A 19,693-nucleotide genomic window follows, 5' to 3' on the forward strand; every position below is an offset into this window, starting at 1 on the left:
GTGATTTCCTTTACCGAGCTTTTGCTCTGTTGTGATAAAATCTCTAATCACTATATCTAATGCTGTCTTTGGGTGAAATATTTCTTTTACGGTAACCTCATTTCGTCTAAAGAAAAAAAAAAAGAATAAAATTCTCCCTAAGCAATTATTTTGTTATTGATTCAGTCTCCGATTGAAAACACAGAACACCCATATCGTAGTTTAATTGCCGCGTCTAAAATAACTAGCAAAAACAAATCCGAGGAAAACATGCACTGAGGAGAAATCAGGAATGTGCAATAATCCTAGATTTAATCAAGTAATCCCTCAAGTTGGCCAATGTTAAGAGTTGAGCCAAGGCTTTAATAAGGGATCGATGGTGTTTGCTTACCCAGGCTAATTTGTCAAAACGAGCAAACAGTTCATTAAGTGTCATCACCAGCTCCTGCGCTGTGCACTGTGATGCCAAACTTGTGAAGCCTTCGATGTCTGCAAAGAGGATGCTGCAAAAAAACAACAACAACAAAAAAAACAAGGACAAACAGAAAGGAGGTCAACGTCTACACAGGTCTAAAATCAGGACGGTGGTGGACGGTGTGATGGACTACGTTGGAGAATCATCATTTTGCTTAGATTAAAGATGGGTCACGATCAATGAGGCAAGTCAGAGAAACAGAAGCAGCCTGGCCTACTTAAGGAGCTCATAACCACAGAGAATTGCGCTCATCAACAACCATTTACAGGCGACAGAATGAAAAGAGCCACCGAGGGGCAGCAGATGGCGCTGTTCACTTCACCAAGCCTGCCGCGGGGAACATTTTTAAACCATTTGCCACAGCCGTTTTTCCCCACCCTTGAAAGAAAATTGGCCAATTTCATGCATTGAACTCTTCCTGAACAAATGTGACACAGATGCTTCGAGCTGGGGTGAATTACAAGATGTGGGATCACTCTTGCTGGACCTTAAAGCAGTGCATGCTTCGAGGTTTGTAACAAACTCACGGCACGCTGTTTGTTTTACTCTACTCACTTTACTCTGCCAGTTAATTAGCCGTTTTACTACAGTGCGGCTCGATCTCAGCATGGCAAGAGAAGCTGGAGAAAGAGGTTTTGATGTCTTGTTGCGCTGTTAAACGAGAATATCGTTTCGATGCTTCTCTGGCAAGGGAGCTTATTTATTCTTTTGGCCTTTGCTTCTTTCATGTATCTCTGCAGTGCTATTAGCGTCAGGGTCTCACTTAAGGACATTCTTGTACTTCTTCAGTAGCCAGGCTCTGTCCTTGATCCTGTACCCTTCTGGGGTTCTTGACTTCCATCTGAGTTATCACTATCTTTAGTTTCCAGGATGGGCATGGAGGATGTGTTATAGCTTGGATTTTGTAGCCTGTTATCACAAGCATCACTGTGGCTAAAGTGTACACCGGTTTGTTAATTTCAGGCCTATTCAGTTACGCTGCATTCCCGTCTCAGCCTCAGAAGCCCCGCCTCCAACCCGCAGAGCTAATGCTATTTTTTGTACACTTTTTTAGCCACGAGCTTCAGAATCACGACGGCTGCGTTCTGAATGACTGTCTGCATACTTGCGCATAAGTTTGTTTTGTTTCGAAAAAGTGGCGAGTAAAGGTCATATTCTGGGAAATGTCTCCGACTGGTCATTTGCGCTGTCAATCAATCGGCCTTCTCCTTTTAAAGGTGGAAGTTCTTGGCTGCGTTTAGTAATGAAGGGGATCAGGTTCTATATCAGCTGTGCTGTTGTGTTCTTTTGATAATGTTCAAGCACTCGCATGACTAGTTCTCTCTCTGTGATAGGCGAAAGAATGTGTTTTCCTTATCCATAAATGCCTCATGTTTTATGTAGCCTCTCTTTGGTTTTGCTGTCGTATTAGCATTCCGTCGGCTAATGTTATTTCGGGTTAAATCCAAGGTCCCACTGGAGATAGGAGAACTTTGAACTGTGACCCCCCCCTTTAAGCTTAACAGCTCCAACAGAGTTCAAGAATGACAACATCAGTCAGTGCACAGGAATGCAATCTTGGCCACAGCGAAAATAAAATAAAATTCCATGCTAGTGTCAAACTCAAAAGAATTTGCCTTCTGGACCACAGGATCCCATTTTCATTAGTGATTTGCTAGGAGTACATGTTAACTCTTACTATTTTAAAGCTTTATCTGAGGGAAGAGCTATTCTAAGCAATCAGACATCGATGTTTTGACTCCTCAGCTGGCAAAACTCCAACATTCCCATAACCATAATGTAGTCTAATGCTTTAAGAAAGACAAAACAAAAAACCCTTACTCCAGAATCTACTCTCACCATATTAAACTAGAAAGCAGAATGTGATTAGCCACAGCCGTCTCCGTCACCTATTTTCCTGTTAGCTGTAACAGAGCTCTCTATCACCATGTATGCTACTTACAGTATGTTCTTTATATCTGATCTTGTCAAATGAACTTGTCAAGAGCAATAAAAAAAACAAAAAAACAAACAAAAGAGAATGCATGACGAATGTTAAACATGTTTACCTGACATTGTCGTGTTTCTGGATGTAGATCTTGTGGAACATCATATCTTCCTTCTTGGCATTTATATTTTCCTTCATCTCCATGGCAACATGTCGGGGCAGCACTGAAAGCAGAAGGCGCTCCTGGGAATGTGTGTGTGAGAGGGAACCACAGTGAGTTTGTGCATATGGGACCATTTGGGTGAGTGGTAATTGTTTTGATAGGCTGTGAGCTCGTTCTAAGGATTTCGTTTATCTGTGACAAAAGAAAAGTGATGACATCTGGAGGACGGTGTCAGCCGAAAAAGCGCTAGAGGGCACTGCATGTAACATCAGCTTTAGGCTTCTTTCTACGCAGAAGAATGAGACAAACCCAACTAAAACACATGGTTAAAATATTTCATTTAATATATTGAAAATTCTATGTTGTCAATAGTGTCATCACCGTCTCGCTATTCTCTGTAACTATGTTGAAAACAGTGCACTTTTGGTGGAAATAGTGTCATGGAAGTTAAATCAAAGAAAAATCAAGGTTTTTCAAAGGTCAAAAGGTCTACACACACTTTTCTTACTGTCAAATATAATACGATGTAATACCATAAAAGTAAGACACAATTAAAACTAAACTAATAAAAATAGAGTGATATGATAAGAGAAATGGCAAGCATTCAAATAAACCTATTAGAAGTATAATGGGGTTTTCACACCTGGCTCGTGTGGCTCCCTTGGTTCGGTTCGTTTAGACCAGCGGGGGGTCGCAAGGCGTTGGCAGGGGGGTCACAGGAAAACTTTTATTTTAAACGACTGTACACAGAGAAGCCACTGTCGGATTTTTGGATATCCGTGCACGTCGAATACCGAGAACCGAGTGACACGGCATAGAAAAAAACTTTCCTGTTCAATGTCATTCTAAAAAGTTGGTCGTGCTCGCAAAAAGGTTAAGAACCGCTGGTTTAGACATATATGAACACGGCAATCCCGCTCAGATCCGCCGCAAATCAGTCCGAGACAACCTGAATGAGGACGAACTCTGGAGCGGTTCGCTTGTGGTAAGAAAGCAATCTGACCAAACGGATCAACGAAGCAACCTGTGTAGCAAGGCATGATGGGAACCGCGTTACGTTTACCTTAGAGAAAATACGTGGTAAAATGCCTCACTGAAATTTGGATCGACGAACATATTTCTCAACAAGTTTCATAAACGCATAAAATCACTGAGGTTTACAAGGTGTTTAGCGAGCGTCTCAAGGAGACGGGCTTTAATCGCTAAGTGGAACATTATATACATTCTAATAACTACAGCTAAAAAGAAAGCCACAATAAGCTCACGGAGCGGCGGCTGTCTATCCACTGGATGGATGACCGCTATGGGCGGAACTCGAGAACATAAACAGATGCGCACTGGCCAGTGAGAGGACAGTTTACTCACATGTGACTTGCATAAACACATTTTGGTACGCTTACAAATGTGAACGTGAAACGAGCCATGAACAAAACGCAACGTTGTAACAATTTAAGTCCCCGTTACAGAACAAAGAGTTCTACAGGTCTGAAAACGCCCTAATATAGCTAACATATTGCTGTTTGGACAGGTCTAATAGCTGTCACATTAATCACTGCAAATCAAATAGCACTTGATCCAGCACATTATATATATATATATATATATATACACACAGACACAGACACACACACACACACACACACATATATATATACACACAGACACAGACACACACACACACACACACACACATATATATATATATATATATATATATATATATATATATATATATATATATATATATATATATATATGTGTGTGTGTGTGTGTGGGTGTGTGTGTGTGCGTGCGTGTGTATATATGTATATATTTGTGTGGGTGTGTGCACATATATATATATATATATATATATATATATATATATGTGCACACACACACACAAATATATACACATACATATATATATATATATATATATATATATATATATATATATATATATATATATATATATATATATATATATATATTTCCCCAACAGTTAAATGTGACGACTAGCTTTATTTGTTGAATTAATAGCTTCTGTTACTTTAATATGCTCTCTTGTATTTAAAAAAGTAAATAAATACATTAGCGCAATTCACTATTTTGAATTGTTTTGGGGTTTTTTTCTTGAAAATTGCTAGTTTATAGTCTAATAGTTTATCTGCACGGTAGGCAGTTTTGAGTATTTTTTATTTTCAATGTGGTTCTCATGAAGGTGGTCTGTGTATTTGCACCTACTATCCAAAAGCACCCTCTATAAAATATTCCTGGCGCCGCCACCGCAGGAGACACTGATTACTGAAATTAGCAATTAGCCTTTCGGTAGTATGCCTGCGTGGGAACACAGGGAAACCATTTTGGGGGGAAAAAATGACACGTTATGAAACAATGTGGAAAAACCACGGAGCACGCACAATAAGCATGCTTCCAACTCATCATGTGTTAAATTGACTCATTCATTCGGCAGACATGTTTTCTTGTTTTTTCCAACCCTACCTTAATTCTTTGAAAGGAAAATCTACAGTTCTAGGTGTTGGTTTAACCCTTAATGTTTCTTCTTTCAATTTGTCCCCGGATAATACTTATGCATACATTATATACATTATATGCATTATACACTGTAGCTCAACATGTGCCATTATCAATACGGGAAACACAAACAAACACGTTCTCAACTTTTACGCCGTTCGCTTATCGCAGACTTTTCACAATGTGTACATTGTGGAAACTCATATCACAACAATGATAAAAATAAAATAATGGTGCAGCCAGTGTGTGTGTGTGTGTGTGTGTGTGTGTACCTGCTGCTGGTTCTCTCTCTGCAGGTGGATTCGGGCCTGGATGTAGCCTCTGGTCTCTTTAAAGGCTTGTCGCTGGGACACCTCAGCTGGGTAGTGTGTGCAGATCCCAATGATGTTGGTGCAAAGGAAAATCAGTCCATTTGCACATAACTGAGAGAGAGAGAGAGAACAGTAAACAATTACACAACACAAGTCTTGTGCTTTTGGGTCGGTAGTGGTGTACATCCTGGAGTTCTGGCATTGAAACCTTCTGCGTTTAGTACGCTCCTTACTGTGTTCACTGAAACCTCAGTGTCTTGCTGCAGGTCTTTTGCAGTCACTCGAGGGTTTTTCACAACCTGCCTTCTCAGAAATCTGCTTGCAGCCATTGATGGCCTCCTTTTTCTGCCCCGTCCAGGTACTTCATATATTTTCTACCCCTAGCCAGTTCAGGTATTTCCTGTGTTCCAGCTCAAGCACACCTGGTGCAGCTATTGCAAGCCCCTGATTAGTCGCTTTAGGTGTGTTTGAGACAACACCTGTTTTGCATATTTGTGCTGTTGTGAGGGATTCTATTCAGGGGTTGAATAATTTTGAAACTGGAGAAATCATTTTAAGTTCTGAATATTAAAGAATATTACTGAACTGTAGGTCATTGCTCATAAGGGAAGTGATATGATTCCTCAGGAACGCTGCCAGAAGCTGGTGTCTGGCTATTCATCCCGTTACAGCAGGTCATAACAGTAAAAGCGTGCTGTACTAAGTACTGAAGATGCTTGCCATGAAGGGGTTGAATCATTTTGAGACTGGAGAAGTCATTACAAGTTTTCAGTTGAATTTGGGGAAACCACTCGAAGCATTCGTTATGCTGAACTATTTCAACTGCTTTTGTTTGATTTGTTCATTTCAAACAGCTGAAAGTCTGTACATTTTGACAATAGACCTGATTTGAATGGGGGTTTAATAATTTTGATTGCAACTGTATATATATGTGTGTGTGTGTGTGTGTGTGTGTGTGTGTGTGTGTGTGTGTGTGTGTGTGTGTGTGTGTGCATCTACACACATATGCAAAACACAATACAGACAGTAACTGAGCTCAGGATCAAACCAGGAACCCTTGAACCGTGAGGCAAGGAACGCTACCTCCTGCATTACTGTGTCACATCAGTTATATATTTAAATCGCTGAGTATGTGAATTATTCTCAGTTATTCTCACTCTAACCATGTTTTTTTTAAATACAACTTTAATAACTTGTAACTCTGACTAAAACAATTTTGCAGGTTCAATCCATTAGTACAGAACAGTAAATTAATTATTTACACAGAATAAAAAGGAATAGAATAGAATCTTTTACATTTTATTACGTCTAAATACTGTATGTCAACGTACTTAGAGCCGATGGTGTGTGAACGCTTCATTACGTTTATATATTATATTATAAAAGCGACATAACGTTAACAGAAAAGACATATGAATTGTTAATGAAAATTTCATATTCGTGACCTTCTGGGATTTTTAAAAAATCCTGAGTGGACACTCCTATACTGTCTGGTTATCCAGTAAAAAGCTATTGCACAAGCACACTGTCTCCACACTGAGAGGAGTGAATCGACAAAGCCAGTCAAACAAACAAAAAAACAACAAAACTTGTTACACTGGTTCCGTGACCCGGATCAACATCTTCTGATACTTATCAGCAACAGGAGTCTCTGTAAACAGGGGAAGGCACAGAGTGTAAGGAACGTGAGTGCTACTAGATGATCTGTGAGTGCTGACTAACGCAGGGAACAAGCTCAGTCCCTCATGCTCGCTAGAAAAGACTGCTGCTGCACAATAACCCAGAGGCGGATTTGCCTTCAGGTCACCCAGCTGAGAATTCGTTTTGAAATGCACAAGGCTACACGAAGCATGGGTAAACACCCATCACACACATTTACACTGAATATGAACAACGTTTTATTTATATTCCAAGGGGGGGTTTTTTTTAGGGGAAGGAAAAAAGGGTAAAAGGGCTAAGAAGGACACTGTGTTTTCAATTACGTGCTGAAGGAGGAGAACAGTCCTCGTGAGTTGTGGAATCTTGTTCTACACAAGGTCAGCAAGGTCAGACTGCTCATAAAGACCGCCACTAGACCAGTACTACAGGACCTGAGTATGCAAGAATGCTAAAGCTATGAGACCATGCAGGGATTCTCTAACTTCTTACAGCCAGGGACTTCTTTAAAGTGGACCTATTATGCAAAATGCCCTTTTACATAGTGATTGAAAATGAATGTGTGTCGGCAGTGTGTGTACACAACCACCCGATAATGGTGAAAATCCACCCACTCCTTTATTTTTTCCCCCGTAAATCATAAACAGTGTCGGTTGCGTTTTCTATCCATTGTGACGTCACAAAATTGCTAAATTCGTGTATGTTTGTTCGAATCATTTTACATCAGACTGCTTTTTACATCGGACTGTGATCCAGCTTCATATCCAGAGGACGTAAGTATCGCACTTTATATATTGAATGATTGCTTGTTAGCAATATCCATGGCTAATGCGGCTAAAGTTACCACTGTCTCTGATTGAATACACGGAGACCAGAGTTATGTCGTCATTTTTATTTTTAACCCGAAAACACTGAACGTTTAATTCATACATATAAGCCTGAACACTGGTATTTACGCTGTCAGTCATATCGGTTCTCCTGATTTGTTGTTCCCGTAGTATTCGAAGCACGAGCTGTAAAGTCACAGCACTCTTCTGTAAAGGGGGCAGGGAACTCATTTGCATTTAAAAGACACACACACAAAAACAACGTGTTTTTGCTTCCATTTACAGCATGGTATAATAAATGATCTTGAGATGAAACGTCACAGACACATTCCGGGGACACCTGAGACACCTATTACATCTTGTAAAAAGGGCCGTCTCCTTTAAGTGTCAGAAAATGAATAACTCCACTAAACATCCTTTTGTACAGATTTATTTTATGCTTATAATCCAATTATTTAGATATTAGTCACACTATTTAAATGTTAAATGTGTACAATAATACGTCTATTTACTGGAGCAGTAGATGAGCCAACACTTTTTATTCCTGAACACATTTTTATGAAGGATGTATCTAGTTAAATTCAAGTGACCGGTCAAATAACTATACTGTAAGAAGCCAATAATTTGTTCCTCTAAACTCAGAGGAGCTTGCAATTTTGCAAAATTAAAGCAGATTTTCCACAGATTTGGGCCAAGATGCGTCGTGACATGATCACGACACGCATTCAGTCGAAACCCTATTCAATTCACGTGCGTCGAACAAGAGTACAGCTAAAAGGTCTCGTTTACCAACAAACATCACTGCGAAAGACCGTGCAAAACAACGTTGTGCCATTGCAATTTTGATGAAAGTAGAAAAGCACAAAAAAAACCCTCAGCAAATTGCGCAGCACATTTGGAAAAAAAAACGCTGCACCAAATCTAGCATTTTTGTAAACAACAATCACAAAAAAAAAAAAAAAAACCTCAGCGACAAGCTGTTTGGATGAATAATACATTTTGAAAACTGCTGTCTTGCTATGCTTCACTCTAATAATATGCTTCACTCTAATGATAACCACGGCCTTAAAGGATCAGTTCAGTTCAAAATGAAATAAACACATTTTCCAAACACTCCAATTATAGTCAATGATATATTATGCAAGATAGATTTGTTGTCCACTCACAACAATAATGTAATATAATAGAATTCTTTATATCTGGGGTTGTCTAAGTATATGCTGTCACGGATGCAGTTGGTGTAAAATGCAGTGGCCAGACTGATGACTGGCACGAGGACATGCTCCAGTATCTCTCCAGTGCTGGCTTCTCTACACTGGCTTCCTGTTGATTTTAGAGTGCAATACAAGGTCTTGCTAATGGTTTTTAAACGTTTACACGGACTTGCTCCAGAATATATTTCCAGCCTGTTACGGCATCATCGTGTCGCTAGACCTCTAAGTTCGTCTCAGAGGTTCCTTTTAAATGTTCCAAAATGTGCCTTCTCGGTGGCAGCGCCACGCCTCTGGAATAGCCTCCCCCCACATATTAGGTCCTGTGACTCGTCTGAATGTTTTAAATCTATGTTGAAGACGCATCTCTGTTTATACTCTGTTGCGTATAATTGTCCTTAGCTGTATGGAGATTGAACAGTGATGAGTTTTGTGTGTTTGAATGTATGTGTGTGTTGGCGTTTAGTGATTTTAGGAGTGTTAAGCACTTTGGTCAACTTGCGCTGTTTTTAAATGCGCTATAGAAGTAAATGTAGATTGATTGATTCACCTCACTTCTAACTTTCTGTCACAAATCAGCTTTGTAATTTTGTAATGCAATGCCTAGGGGTGTATTGTAAAATGTCACTGCAGCCACCAGACCTGTCAGCTTGTGTGAAATGATACCAAAGTGCATTTAGACATGCATTTAGGTTGTCCAAAATGGTAACATTGAATTATTTTCTACAGTGAAGTGATGTCTTGTTTGTGTTTATAGATCGTGCTGTAAACTACGTTATATCAACAAGTCTGTTTGACATTGCTGTTGAAATAGCATGTGGTTTGGGAAAAGGTTTTGGGTGAGATTTTCCATTCCATTTACTCATTTAACTTGCTAAAGGAAACAACCATGGCAGTTTAGTGGTGCTGGGATTCGAATTCACCTTCTCACCAGTTGACTACAGCCTTAATCACTGAGACATCTCCATCCATCCATTTTCCATACCTCTTATCCTACACAGGGTCGCGAGGGAGCCTGGAGCCTATTCCAGGGAACTCTGGGAACAATGCAGGGGACACCCTGGATGGTGTGCCAGCCCATTGCAAAGCACACTACAGACAATTTGGAAATGCCAATCAGCCTACAGTACATGACTTTGGACTGAGGGAGTACCTAGAGGAAACCTGACGGGATTTGAACCCCCAACCCTGGAGATGTGAGGCAAACATGCTAAACACTAAGCCCCCCTGGCTGATCAACAAAATTTTGAGAAAGAGAAACGTTGTGTAATTTAAAATGTTTATAGAACAATTTTTCTTTAACATAAGAAGTATATGCTTTTTTATTTCAAGTGGATTTCATGTCAACAACCACATAAAGAAAAGCACGTACTGGCTTTCGCATGTAGCTACGATTAAAATATAACACATACTTCGAAGACCTACCTACCTACCTACCTACCGCCTGTCGCACTACACACATCGGCCAGGGCTTGAGCCGGTTAACAGAATTATTTTTACCAGCTGAATTAATTAGCTTCCTTTGATGGCAGATGATTTCAGGATCATGAACATACAAGTATGTGGAAACAGTGTTGAAACAGTGTGGAGCAGAATAAAGTCTATATAACTCTCCTGGTTATAATGCACAGCCACTTTGTCATTAAACACACAGAGAGAATATAAAGATGCTAGCCAGACACGATTAACATCATTTACATGTGATGTGAAGAGAGAAACGTACAGTACATCTAATCTAATACAGCTAAACATCTCAGCCAACAACTCGGTTACAATTTTGTCGAGGACACAAACACAATTTGTTACATGATCATATACTCGTTTGTTTCCCTTAATCTGTATTAATGCACTTATTGTCTAATTAGCTTGCTGTACTTTATTACAGTATGGCCTAATCAGTCAGGTTTCTGGCCAACCAAAACACTGGACTGGACAGCACACTAGAGCTTTCACATGTCTGCTGGAATAGTTAATGAATTTATTATTTGTCCTCTATTTGTCCTTGTCCAGCCCTACATTACTGCTTGTATAATTAATGCATGCACATGTAGAGACTGAAAAGCTCGCCTTTGTTGGATTTGTTGTAACTCGTGAAGAACGGACAATGGCAGCCTGCATTAATGCGATCTATTCTGTGGCCTGTGTTCTCTTTCTGACCCTGCAGTGTGGGAACAAAATATTTCCTCCGACTGCAGAACAAACCATTTCCTGTGAAGATTGCATTGTCAATATAATTTAAGAGCAGTGAGAGTGAGGAGCAAAAGCATTCACAAGATTAACTGTCCAGCACCACCAAAGAGGGCCTCCCTCATACCACATCTGTCCGTCATCAGTCACGCACCATATTAACCACTTGTGGAGTGTCTCGTAGGATCGAGTCAAGCAAATGCTCTGGTGTCCTATAACTGTACATTTTTTGTAGTCTACATTTTCTAAGACAACAAAACACGTTGAGTTAGTGCCTCGATTCATTATTACAAGGTGCTTGAAATGTACTGGAGAACTGAAAAACCTTCAGTGTGTTGCACCAGCAGGATGTTAAGTTCTATCATAGCATGGTTTGAACGTACACGGCTATTATTTTCAGATTTACAATCTGTGAAAAAATTAAATGACAAAGTTTCAACATATCCTTAAACAAAACTAGGGTTGAGGTCATACGTTTACATATGCCTTGCAGAATCTGTAAAATGTTAATAATAATAATAAAAATGAGGGATCATAACAATTGTATTTTTTTTTAGATGGCCACAAGACACAATAATAACTGAATTTACACAAATGAACCACTAAAACATTTTATATACCCTTAATACTGTGTGTAGTTACCTGGATGATCACCGACTGTTTGTATGTTTTGTGATAGTTGTTCATGAGTTCCTTCTTTTGTCCTGAGCAGTTAAACTCCTCCAGGTCCTGCACATTCTTCGGCTTGCCAGCATCTTCTGCATATTTGAGCCTTTTCCAACAGCGGCTATAGGATGCTGAGATCCATCTTTTTACCCTGAGGGCGACTGAGGGACTCATACACGACTATTACAAAATGTGCAAACGTTCACTGATGCTCAAGAAGGCAACACGATACATTAAGACCCAGGAGGGGGGTTAAACTTTTGAACAGGATAACTGGTGTAAATTGGTGTACAAATAAAAAACAAAATGCAATTTCTATTATCCTTCTCATTTAAAAAAAAAAAAAAAAGATTTTGCAGATTCTGTAAGGCGTATGTAAACTTATGACCTCAACTGTAAACAGGGGGATTATAAAACTACAAATAAGCTGTTTCTATATCAGCCAGCATACCGAGGTCTTTCCTGGGGTAGTAAAAATAAAGTAAAAAAACTGAGATATTAGCACGGTGGTAGCCCAGACACCAAAATATGTTACAAGTTTAGCCATTAGTGTAATATTAAACTGCCATTCAGCATATTCAAATGGTTCGTAAGCGGTTTAATAAGAAAATGTTGTTAAGTTTGTCACCCTAGCTATAGAACAGAACTAGTGCACACCAGTGTAAACAACAGATAAGTAAACTGAGTCACCACTTTATTGTAAATCATCATTACTTATTGTATTTCGCTCATTTGTCTACGGATGAAATATAACTTGACACATCTCGATCGTGAATGTAATATTTCCTGTTAAGTCAGATCATGTTTCTGATTGGCTGGTGATGATGAACATGTCTCTCCGTGAGACAAAGTTTTGATCTACGATCACATAACGTACTACTAGCTAGCTTAAAGTCCTCGTGAAGTGCCTTGAAACGCATAACGTTATTATTGTCTTGACGTAATTTTCCACTGAAACAGGAAGTCAGGGCAGGACATATTGAGTGGCTCCTCCCCCTATTGAAATAGAGAATAGTGTTTTAATTACCTTACAGCCCGGGCTAAGCTGTACTTGACAAAAAAAATTCCACTAAAAGAATTCCGGCCATTTCCTTCTTAACCAGCTTACAGTTGGAAAACTGAATAAAACGCGCGCATTTAAACAGCCACAGACATAATTACGTCCAATGCTTGCTGATACGATTTCTCTCGCTCAACACCGGCAACTTCGGCAAGGTGATTTTTAGACTAGAGAGCATTTGATTGGACAGACAATCTGATGAGAAGTTGAAGTGCAGAATGATGTCATCAAAATTGTTGATCCGTATTGGTGGTAGAGAGAGACTGTACATTTTGAATGCATATATCTTCTAAATGCAAATTTTGTCATTGTTTTGGAGCACACTAGCTTATAGATAACCTTAAGATGAACGTATTCATACTAAAAGCCACAAAACTTTCAATTTTATTTCATAGGGACTTTAAGTATCTGTGGTGTAACCGAAATTCAACATCATACGATGACTTTACATCCTTGACTTTGGTTCAGAATCCAACATCCAATATATCACGATGGAGCATAAATAAACACACATTCTAACATGACGGTTGACATTCGTGCTTATTTCTTTGCTTTTCTCCTATAACTGGGTTTTTCTAAAAAAAAAAAAAAGTTTATAATATATATATAAATAAAACGAGTGTAGCGTACTCTGAGCCTCTGCCTTATTTCCATTTCCTCTGCAGTGCCATTCATTATTCAGCATGTCAGTGTCCAAGCTGCTGGAATTAGCACTTCATACAAACTTCAAACCCAGCACAACACACCCGCTGAGACCCTGGCAGAAAAGGATGGATTCAGCTTCACACACACACACATTTGTCTTACTAATCTTGTGAGCACCTTCCACTGAATACACGTACACCAAACCTTAAGCTCTGTAGCCACAATAAAACCTTTTAGCTTCTGTAGTTTAAAAAAAAAAAAAAAAAAAATTACAAGTTTTTTTCTTAAAAGCATATTGTCTCATAGGGGTCCAGACAAATGTCCCCACAAAGTCAAACCTGTCAGACATCCCTATCTTTGTGGGGACATTTGGTCCCCACCAAGACATAAAAACATGCCCACACACACACACAAACACACACACCCCAAAAAAACCATAGCAGCAGGATGAGGTCACTGTGTCTATAGGATAGAGTAGAGAAAAACCACTGAACACGTTTAGTTTAAAAACCAATAAAGTCATACATTTCCACCAGTTCCGAATGCGGATTTCTTTTTAGCCTTCACGGATGCTGAACATGGCTGTATGAGGACCCCAAGGTTTCTAAAAGTTTTTTTTTGTTGTTGGTTTATGTTACGTCTCTAATTATGTAGCGTCTCTAGTTGTCAAATTCAATACAGAAACAGATGTTCTGATAAATATGGTGGGAGAATGTGGCCTACTATGTGGAAAAACCTGCATTCCAAGACCAAATCAGAAGTGATGACTGGTTTTCAACAGATCTCAGCCTAAAGCCTAAACACTTCAGGTTTGCCAGTAAACTTAATCGCCCGTTATGTTTAGCTCTCATGGGATGCTAATTTGTCAGAATTTATATGCTTTTATTGAGAGAGATGCAACACATATCTAACCAGAAGCAGCCCATGACCATAGATTTTGGTAGGAGTTACACGGGGAATGAGGTCCCTGTGGTGTAGACGCGTTTCTGATGTACGGACATTACCCACTTCATAATCCCCCTTTCCCTCTCCCAAACTTTGCAGTATATCTTACAGTAGAAATGGTCCTGTACACATTTTCTACACTTGCACTTTGCTTCTGTTTTAATGTATTAGATTGAATTCCAGTTCTAATGTTACTCTTTCTTAACTTTGATCAATGTTACTATTTGCACTTTTGGCAGATGATAAACTGTATTTCATTGCTGAGTATCCATACACACACAATGCAATGACAATAAAGTTGTATCTATCGCTCTATCTAAAAGTAGCCTTTGTCACATAAACATTACAGCACAGTGAAATTAGTTTCTTCGCATATCGCAGCTTGTTAGCTAGTTGGGGTCAGTGCGCAGGGTCAGCCATGATACGACGTCCCTGAAGCAGAGAGGGTTAACAATGGCAGCTTGGTGGTGCTGGGGCTTGAATCCCTGACCTTCTGATCAGTAACCCAGACCCTTAACCCACTAGCTCAATTTGTCATAAAAATGGCACCCTGGCAGCCCTTTCTTTAAATGTTCATAGAGAGCAAGCATTGGGGCAGCATGATTCTTGCCCCACTGGACCTCTACTAGCACTTCCTGTAGTTCCCATTTTTCTCCACTAGGTGCAATAATAACTCTATGGAGCTAAATGGGGCAGTGAGCACACTGCCTCACAATTGTGCGACACTAAGTAAGGTGAGCAAATCGATGGAAATCAATGGCTAATATCTTTCAAATAGCAAGATCATTGGTCGCTCAAAAAAAGTAATTAGTATTTCCATGAAATTTAAAATGAGTTGTGAATGAGGACTTTATGAGATAAAAAAATTTATTTGACGGATGAGCCGCCACTGTATCTGACACAGCTATTATATAAATGTCTGATTGTATGCGAGGACATATGATATACAGTACTGTGCAAAAGTCTTAGGCACCCTATTATTTTTTTTAAGTACAAACTTTGTTATAGATCTTTATTTTACAGCTTACAACATTATCGAGTCAGTACAAAAAACATGTTCGATTAGTCCAAACATTAGTTTTCCAGCAGAAAATTAAATGTTAAAAGAAAAATGTTTTTGTATGTCAGTAAAGAAAGTAGCATATTATGTAAGAGACCACTTTTCAGACAAAGACAGAATGAAGGCTGCTGTGTTTTACTGCAAAATTGCGACACTCAAAGTCTCCAGAAGAACCGTGGCTGGTTCTGCAAGATGCTCACTTCAACTTACAGCTAATGTCCTTATAAATCTGCACAAATAGTACCTGAGACTACTCTTTTTAAAACAAATATTGACTTTTTGAAAAAGTTTCATTTATTACTGTTTACTGCTCTTTATAGTATTTTTTAAATGTAGAAACATTTCATGTTATTATTTTTGAAGGAATCTTTGCTCTACTGCATTTCTTTGCAAAGACTTTTTTCACAGAACTGTACATTTGAGTGTTAATGAAGGAAATTGGCAGTGTAAAATGCAAATTACCCAAATCAGCTTGCTAGTTGCAGTACCATTAGCCAATTGCAATTATGTTCATGCCATTTTTAATGTAAACTTTTTTAGTAATCCGTAAGCAAAATCCAGAAAGAATCGAGGATGAGCGCACACACAAACACACACAGAAAGAAAGAAAGAAAGATAGGAAGAAATAAGAAAGAACATAATATTGAACTCAATAAACAGTCTAACTTGAGTCAGAGCAGTTTATGGAAGAATGAAAGTATAACATAAGAGAGATTAGAAATGAGCAGTTGGTGTAGTATACATTCAGCTTTGGGCTTATATTAAACATAAAGTGAATCATAGTTCTGCAATGTGGACCTCACGAAAACTTTGCTCCTGGCTACTGGCCTGATCCTCATTACATTCAACCCAAACCAAATTTATACATATCCCAGGAGCAACATTTGGTGTTGACATTAGCATAACAACAAGATGCTTGTGAGTCCTTTCAGAGTGTAGCAAGTAGCTAACATTAGCTCCGCGTTACCCCAGTTTTTACCCAATAGTTTTTATGTTTATGAAAAGTCTTAAATTAGGTCAGTCTCTGGGAAACAATGCACTTCAAATGTCCTAATTAAACATAACATGAGATGTTTCACATAAATTTGCTTCAAAATAATTTTTAATTGCCCATAATCTTCCATGTTTAAAAAAACACAACATGATGTGATGTAGAATTTGCTTCCTTGCAGAACCAGATAAGAAACCTGACATGTTTGACAGCAAGCATCAGGGGATACAGATGCAATCCACAGATCTAGACGAAGATTCTAATCAAAGGGCTACATGGAAATGACTCTTCTTCTTAACTGATTATTAAATGGATTACTATCATCTGTGTCCAGTAAAATATTACATTTCATTCTGATTGACCAGCTGGTGTACTCCATTTGAAATCAACTGTTTGTTCTGATTGGGCTTTCAGTTCATTATTAACAAGATTATTACGCTGAATAATATTCTGGAGGCATTTCAGTTTGTCATCTAATGTATGTTTATTTTTAAACCACACCATTGTTTCAATGTTCTCAATTTAGATTGGTCAGAAGAGATTGATTCATTTTCTATAAGAGCAGCTCTGAGAGGAGTCCCGGCTGTAATTCATATGATCTAAGACTAATAATCAATGGATTAAAAACATGTTATTTAACAAAGAAATGTCTACTAGTAGATATTGTGACGCTTTAGGTAAGGAGATGTCTATATAACATTTGTGGACATTTCCAGTGTCAGCAATTTGTAGTGCTCAGTAATTTTCCACCCTGGAAATGATTTCAGGACAGGGGAGTTTGTGATACAAACAAATGTTTATAGTTGCTATGATGTAAGCGATAACAGGAACTGACTTGCATGTCCTAATTCCGTTTGTTAATAATTACAAGTTAAAACTTGTAATTATTTATTTAAATGTCAGAGTGTATGCGAGAACATATAAAATATAGTATTGTGCAAATTGCTGTAGTACTTCTGGGTAATAAGACCCAGAAGTACTAACGTCACATCACACCACTCTGTTGTTGATTATTTTTCTATAAAAGCACCCCCTTAACCCTCTACGGCTCGAATTCTATCATGTACATGAAAAAATAGTACTTGATTTAGTTTAATTAATACAAATATATTTTTTTAAAAATTTTGGAAAATAACAAATATTTTATGGGTAATTTGTATAATTATAATTGGTAATTGTATAGTTGGTAAATTGTTGCCATATGGCAGCAATGTGCTGTGGTGGAAAGTATCATATAGTGCGAAATAACACAAAATGTATGACATTAAATTCCAATTACTGCATTTAAAAGACTATTAAAGTTACAGAGTTTTTTGCCATCTACTAAGCATGTAAACATTATATCTTCTAGAAATGAATTACAGTTGTAAAAAAGTATGAGGATGGATTTACTCACTCAAAATCCATACAAAAATTTGATCCAAACTTGTTTTGGGTGAAGTATCTTTTTAATTCTTTCTCTTGAATTCTATTGTTCCCTTTCAAAGGGAACTTCGACGCTGCGTTTAGCATAACACTATGGGGAGCGCCTCTCGCGCGGACCGGCATCTGAAGCTTGTGTAAAATCATGCCTATTTATAGGCCTGCCATGATCAGGTGACGTGGCAATTAAGCGCGTCGTGTGATATAAATATGGCACCTGTGAACCGCGCCGTCAGCCTCTATTATCTGAAGTGAAGGCACAATTCACAGGCCTGCCCTGGTATGACAAAGCTACGGAACGTCTCGTTCCCTTCTCAGGGTACAGGGTTACATGCGTAACCCAGATGTTTTCTTGAAACAGAAAATTTATAACATAAAGTGCAACTGCAATATGTCTGAAGTATTTCTTACTTTGAATGTGAAAAAAAATGTAAACATGCTATTAGAGAAGCCTACCGTCTTTCAATTCATGAATGAACATACCACAGTTCTATTATTGCATGTTGTTGCCATATGGCAACAATGACATTTTACCATTGATCAGAATACTCAAAATATATAAAGTTGTTTAAATGACAACAAATAAATGTTAACTTGAGCAAGTATTGCATTGTCGCCTATCAAAAAATTGGAAATGAATTGTAATTAATTGACAACACCATGCAGTAAAGGGTTAAGTTAAGGGTTTTATTCCTTACCTTTAACATCATATGTCTTTTTTCCCTTTAAGACACTTACTTAATAAATCTATTTCACTAATATCTTTATTAAACCACATCTGATTCTGGATTAATCAGGATAATTGTGCTCATACTGTATAAAACTTACTATTCTCAGAGTTTTACATATTAGAAAAAAAAAATAGGATCTGTTATAAATTTTAAATATGAGTCGCAATGCTCTGTACCAGCAGATACACTATAATAGGGGAAGAAAACAGCGAGGCTGTGTGTGAGAGCTCAGCAAAGAGCCACCACTTACACAGCAAGGGAAAGTACAGCCTCAATTTATCCCCTTGACAACTAATGACACAGCATTGCTTTGGAAAAAAGGCTTGCTTTGGAAAAAAAAAAAGAAAAAAAAAAAAAGAGGGTGCCCAAACATTCTTCGAGTTAAGAGTCCAGGCAGGCAGAAGAGCGAAGCTCATCAGGCCTCCATTTAGCTGAGATGACGCATTTGGCTTGCATCAAGGCTGTGGGTCGTCTTATTTGGAGTTTGGGGAAAAACTTAAAAAAAAAATAAACCCTTCTCAATCAACGGAATTCATTGAAGTAAACACATCGAATTGGGGGGGGGGGGGGGGGGGGGGGAGCGATACAGCGAAAATACAGAGTACTTGGGAAGATCAAACATTCAAATATGATAACACAGCATTCACACTTCACAGTATGCGGACGAGATGAGATACAGTGAACAGCTGAATTAGGTGGTCTTTCCTAAAGCTGATTCTGGTTAATCAGAGCGAATGAAAGAGACTGATTTGTCCTCTTCAAGCAATGCGAGATACTTGAAGAACCCAAATATTTGCCATCGAGCTATCCGAATGCGCTTTGATTAACGCGGTACTCTTAAGCGCAGCTTGTATTCTGGGTCACAAGGAATGTCATATGTCTGAGCAGGACAGTAAAATAGGGTTTTTTTTCCCCCTGTG

General features: G+C 38.5%; 1 protein-coding gene across 2 annotated transcripts in view; it reads right to left on the reverse strand.

Annotated features, from left to right (window-relative positions):
- adcy6b (adenylate cyclase 6b) overlaps positions 1-19,693 on the reverse strand; it is an 84,867-nt gene that overhangs the window by 24,493 nt on the left and 40,681 nt on the right. For both annotated transcript variants that reach the window (XM_017487383.3, XM_047160591.2), the window contains exons 4-6: positions 5,334-5,483; positions 2,503-2,624; positions 371-482 (exon numbers count right to left, since the gene is read on the reverse strand). In XM_017487383.3, the coding sequence (XP_017342872.1) occupies positions 371-482; positions 2,503-2,624; positions 5,334-5,483 (384 nt within the window). The remainder of the gene's footprint in view (positions 1-370; positions 483-2,502; positions 2,625-5,333; positions 5,484-19,693) is intronic.

Source organism: Ictalurus punctatus, chromosome 15, assembly GCF_001660625.3.
Source record: "Ictalurus punctatus breed USDA103 chromosome 15, Coco_2.0, whole genome shotgun sequence".
Taxonomy (NCBI): domain Eukaryota; kingdom Metazoa; phylum Chordata; class Actinopteri; order Siluriformes; family Ictaluridae; genus Ictalurus; species Ictalurus punctatus.